The sequence below is a fragment of the Sinocyclocheilus anshuiensis genome, unplaced genomic scaffold (assembly GCF_001515605.1).
Source record: "Sinocyclocheilus anshuiensis isolate Anshui unplaced genomic scaffold, SAMN03320099.WGS_v1.1 scaffold856, whole genome shotgun sequence".
Lineage (NCBI taxonomy): Eukaryota > Metazoa > Chordata > Actinopteri > Cypriniformes > Cyprinidae > Sinocyclocheilus > Sinocyclocheilus anshuiensis.
Genome location: NW_015552603.1, coordinates 389892 through 395908, shown reverse-complemented (window position 1 = coordinate 395908; position 6017 = coordinate 389892). Strand labels below are relative to the sequence as shown.

Below are 6017 nucleotides of genomic sequence, written 5' to 3'. Positions count from 1 at the left end.
CTAGTCGGTGGTTCTGTTAGGTTCTGAGAAGATGTGAGCTACAACGCTCCAGGACACCCTAAGTTTGTGCCAGGCCTCTGGCCTTGACTTTCCATTCACCAAGACTAAATATTTATAATTAATTATAACTAGTTATGATTAATTATTCATATTTCCCCATGAGCTGATTCGCTACAAAGGCATGAAGATATTAAGATATTATAAACCTTAATCATGGTTTTCTGTAAAGCTGCTTTGAAACAAATTGTATTGTGAAAAGCACTGTATAAATAAATAAATAAATAAATAAATAAATAAAAACCTGTGGATGTGATTGATCTCACCTGGAATCTGCTGTACGTCTGCAGTGATTCGTCTCCATCTCTTTCCTCCTCTGAACTACAGCAGCATTTACAAAGACACAAATGAAAACATGTTTCTTCATTATCATTATGTCTTATTGGTGTTTTTCCCATGATCTCACCTGCTCTTGTCTCTGTCCTCATCAGGAGGAAGTGCAGGCAGAATGTACATGTCGTCTTGCTCATCTCGTTTCACAGATGACAGGCTGGGAATCGCCTCTTGACTGTGGAAAAAGAGCACACAGTGTTGGGTGTAACGCGTTACTGTAAATAAATTACTTATCCACTGAAAAAGTAAAGTAAGGGACAGTGTTAATTTCGTCAACGAAGATGAAAAATATTCATTAACGAACATTTTTTCTGTGACTAAGATGAGACGTTGACGAGCTAAAACTAATATCTGATGATAAAAACTATGACGAAATGTATGCCGCGTCTTCGTTAACAAGACGAAACGGGACTATAATGTTATTTGAGGACTACCGGACATTCAAAATACATCCTATAGGCTACTGTCTTGTCCTTCAAAATGTGCGTCCCTGTCATTGGATTGTAATCGGATAAGGGGCGTTTGCATATCTAGTCTCAGTATGGCAGCCGCAGTGGACGGATAGGCTACCAAAATGCGAACTAGCGATCTGAAACAATGGCCTCAGCACCCGAAGGGGTAGGGATAAAGTGACCAGACGTCCCATTTTTCCCGGGAGTCACAATTCGTTGTCGATTAACTTAAAAGGGTTAGTTCACCCAAAAATGAAAATTCTGTCATTAATTACTCCCCCTCGTGTTGTTCCAAACCCGTAAGACCTTCGTTCATCTTCGGGAACACAATTTAAGAGACCATGACGTCATTACGCCGGATCTGGGTCAGCGCCGCCACACGCTCGCGTCATGATACTGTTGTGAACGCGCGTCCACACAGGTGACGCAGTAAAGACGAAAATGTGGAAAAAAAGTCAATATTTTTGTTTTCTTTGCGCAAAAAAACTATTCTCGTAGCTTCGTATCTTTACAGTTGAACCACTGATGTCACACGGACTACTTTGTCGATCATCTTGGTACTTTTCTGGACCTTGAACGTGGTAGTTACCTTGCTGTCTATGGGAGGGAACGACATGAGGGTGAGTAATTAATGACAGAATTTTCATTTTTGGGTGAACTAACCCTTTAAAGTTAGTGAAGGTGGGATAGGCAGAATCGCGCTGGTAGAAGTGCTTATCAAGCAGCAAAATGAGCCATTCTGTACAGCTAAAAATAGCTGGACGCAGATGAGACCGGAAGCCAGACCCATAGAATTTACAAATGGCCGCAAGAAAAAAGTGCTCTCTCGCGCACGCTTTACTTCTTCAGTTTTTCTTTTTTAATAAATCTGCAAAAATGTCAACAATTCTGTGTTTTTCTGTCAATATGGGGTGCTGTGTGTACATTAATGAGGAAAAAATATTAACTTAAATGATTTTAGCAAATTGCTTCAATATAACAAAGAGTGAAAAATTTAAGGGGGTCTGAATACTTTCCGTACCCACTGTATATATATTATATATGAACAACTATAATTTTTAAGTTGCTCCCTTTTCACTACTGTTAAAGGGATAGTTCACCCAAAAATGAAATTGTCATAGTTCATTTAAGTTTTTCCAAATTCAATCCTTGATTCAAATTTCTCATAAGCTTAATTGATTTGGTCTAAAGAGATAAGAATTAATGACTATTTTTGTTTGAAGACTACATATAAAATAGCTACCAAAATAAATGTTGGTAACTGCAGTTTGACTAAAAGTAATGGCTAAAAGTTTACAAAAATGCAATGACTTTTCATCGACTAAAACTACGAAAGACTCAAATGACTAAAATGTGACTAAGACTATTGAGCATTTTCATCTCAAGATAAAGACTAAGACTAAATCAAAAATGCCTGTCAAAATTAACACTGGTAAGGGATTACTGTTCATTTTAGGTAATTTAATTACAGTTGCATTAAATATTGTAAATAATTCCAACAGTTCTAAAATCAATATTGAATTTTAAATCGAAATTTATAGTCTAAAGGTAAAATTGAATGTTGCATCTTTAACCCTCTGTGCGCTGGTGCATTCACTTGCAGTTTTTCCTTATAACAGAGAAAAGAACCTAAAATACTCAGATACAGATAAGACTAAAATCAACCAAATCTATAAATGGTATACTTTTATTTGTGTAAATTGACAACTTTTGTAAAATAAAGAAATCAAACAGGGTGCGCTTTCTGCCGTCTCGGTCTCCGTGAACTTCTTTCTGAAACGCGTCACAAAAATGAACCGAAACTCAGCGAATACTTCACACACAGACATGAGAGATACGTCTATAGAAAACTTGAAGTGTCTACTTTTAAATGAACCAATTCAAATAGAAAACGAATATTCTCTGATTATGTAATCTGTATGAAACTAAAACGGGGAACAGTCTTTCCCTTCTCTGAGCTCATTATCTGCAGCCATACCTGCACGCAAATGCCCTCATCCCCTAGATATATATATAAAAAAAAAATAAAAAATCAAGATTCATCTACTTTTCATTGTTTTTGGAAGAAGACCTGCTATGAGGAATAAGCCGGCATGCACCTCAGAAGAACAGCACGATCTGACGCGGCTTTATTTAGCAGAGGGGATCATTTCTGTAATTTATTCTTTCTTACATTAGTTAACGTGTTATTTTTTACATAAACTTATACGGATTTTACTAGTTGGGCTTTTCCTAAACATCTTGCCAAACTGAAATATGTGCAAGCGAGTGCAATATGCTGAAATATGATATACATTCAGATATATATATAGGCAACTTATTACATATAGGCTAAATGTCGTATGAAACAAGGATGTAATTTTTTTTGCTATCATATAATAAAAATATGATTTATATAATACAATACAGATATAATGTGTATGTTTACACTGCAGCATGATGAATGTTACAGTCTAGAAATGTTTAGATCTACTTTCAGATGACGGTGTTTATAATGTGCTAAGCAAAAATAATTTAGTTTATAAAATATCAGAATGTTGTTTATGTACTGTGTGGTAATACAACGCATATGTGCATGAATGATAGTACAAAATCATGCTGTTGTTTTTTGTTAGGAGTACGTAAAATTAGTATTAGTGACTGCCAATACATGTACAGTATGTCAGTGTGTATGAAATATGGTACTCATTGCTTTGAAAAGTTTAATGCTTACAGCTTGATACATGTAATATTTATCAAGCTGTAAGTAATTCTATTTATTAACCAAAGGTTAAATTTTTTATTAAAATGTTTACGTATTACAGTTGTTTTAAAACTAAAAGGCTAAACTATTTCATATTTAAACCTTTATACCATTTTTATGAAAAGGGATAAATCAAGCATATAAATTATGTCAATTTAAAACGTATAAATATTACTGTATTAATTGTTCAGATTTTTAGAAGGCACATTAACTTCTTTCTCTTTTACAACTCTATGGGTTTGCTGCGTAAAAACATGAGTTGATATTTGCTTTGATCTGACCATAATCACAAAGAAAGTCTTATTGGAAATGCAAATTCATTCTCTGCCCCGAGGTGGCGCTTTAGGAGTGCTGAAAAATTGCGGTTTCCATGACGGTGTTTATAATGTGCTAAGCAAAAATAATTTAGTTTATAAAATATCAGAATGTTGTTTATGTACTGTGTGGTAATACAACGCATATGTGCATGAATGATAGTACAAAATCATGCTGTTGTTTTTTGTTAGGAGTACGTAAAATTAGTATTAGTGACTGCCAATACATGTACAGTATGTCAGTGTGTATGAAATATGGTACTCATTGCTTTGAAAAATGTAATGCTTACAGCTTGATACATGCAATGTTGAACTTTTCTTGAGCTTTTTTATTATTCAGATATTTTGTTAACCGAAGGTTACATTTTTTGTTAAAATGTTTAAGTATTACATTTGTTTTAAAACTAAGATGGAAAACTAAGATTCCACGTTTGACTCAAATTGAAAGAATAAAGAGTTTAACGTTTAACTTTAACGTTTATAGGGATTTTAACTAATTAAATATTACTGTCTTAATTGTTTAGATTTTTAGAAGGCACATTAACTTCTTTCTCATTTACAACTGTGTTTGCTGCGTAAAAAGGTAAAAACATTATTTGATATTTGCATTGATCATCTGACCATAAACAGCAAGAAAGGCTTATTGGAAATGCAAATTTATTCTCTGCCACGAGGTGGCGCTTTAGGAGCACTGAAATATTGCGGTTTCCCCGGTAACGGCTGTACACAAAGCAGGTCCGCGCTCATAAACGCTGCTTTATCAGGAATTATAGGTTAAATTAAATTAAAATGCCAACCACACGTTTCTGAGGACAGTCGGTTCCCTTCAGATACATTCAAATAAAGACATCCATGCCGCGTTTTGATTTGAAACGTGCAGCGCTCATATTTATTCAATGGCATCATTACCTTTTGAAGTTTAATCCAGCCGTATCGCGACTTCTTGTCTTTCCGTCCCCAACCGTAAGACCTCTTGAAATTATAATTAAGACATTTCTTATACCATTTAACGTATTTAAAACTTTTTATGTCTTTATAGTGGATCCTCAGGTATTGTGGGATGTTCAATGTCCACCTGTGCTGAAGCGCTGATAATGACTAACAGTCTTTAACAAAAAGACATTCTGTAAATGGACTTTATGCACAAATCACAAAAATACATGAAATAAATACATGAAATATATTTTACTCAATTAACAGATTAACAAAACAAAATAAACTAAATTGTGTGACAAGCAGTAGCCTATATGCTGAGTTTAGATTTATTTTTGCAACGCTCTCTCCACCACAAACAAGTTCACGGAAAAGGAAAGAAAGCAGCATAAACTTGTATAGATTGTACTAGTTGAGCTTTTCCTAAACAACTGAAATGTGAGCAAATGAGTGGAATATGCTGAAAATATGACATACATTCAGACATTTAGGCAACTTTTTTTATTGCATTTAGCCTAAATGTCATACGAAACGAGGATGTAATTTTTTTTTGCTATCCTATATTAAAAATATGATGTATAATACAATGGATATAAAGCACGTGATGAATGTTACAGTTTAGGAATGTTTAGATCAGTGTTTATTGATCTATTATCGCATGTTGATGCTTATAATGTGCTAAGCAATAAGAATTTAGTTTATAAAATTTCGGAATATTATTTATGTACTGTGTGGTAATACAAAGCACATGTGCATGAATGACAGTACAAAATGTTTTTTTGTTAGGAGTAGGTAAAATTATTATTAGTGACTGCCAATACATGTACAGTATGTCAGTGTGTATGAAATATGGTACTCATTGCTTTGAAAAGTTTAATGCTTACAGCTTGATACATGTAATATTTATCAAGCTGTAAGTAATTCTATTTATTAACCAAAGGTTAAATTTTTTATTAAAATGTTTACGTATTACAGTTGTTTTAAAACTAAAAGGCTAAACTATTTCATATTTAACTCAAATCGAAAGAATAAAGAGTTTAATTTCTATTGTCTATGCTTTAAGGTTTATAGGAATTTTTAGATGTAATTAACGATTTGAATAATTAAGTTACCTATTGCAGGGCTCGCAAAATTTCAAAATCCCTGGTAGCCCTTCGGGCAGGTACTCTTCAGATTTTGGTAGCC

The 6017-nt window shown here is 33.8% G+C and overlaps 1 protein-coding gene across 2 annotated transcripts in view; it reads right to left on the bottom strand.

Moving 5' to 3' along the window:
• The window catches only part of ercc5 (excision repair cross-complementation group 5), a 12988-nt gene that overhangs the window by 4360 nt on the left and 2611 nt on the right, over nt 1-6017 (bottom strand). For both annotated transcript variants that reach the window (XM_016456841.1, XM_016456840.1), the window contains exons 5-6: nt 464-565; nt 324-378 (exon numbers count right to left, since the gene is read on the bottom strand). In XM_016456841.1, coding sequence (XP_016312327.1) covers nt 324-378; nt 464-565 — 157 coding nt within the window. The remainder of the gene's footprint in view (nt 1-323; nt 379-463; nt 566-6017) is intronic.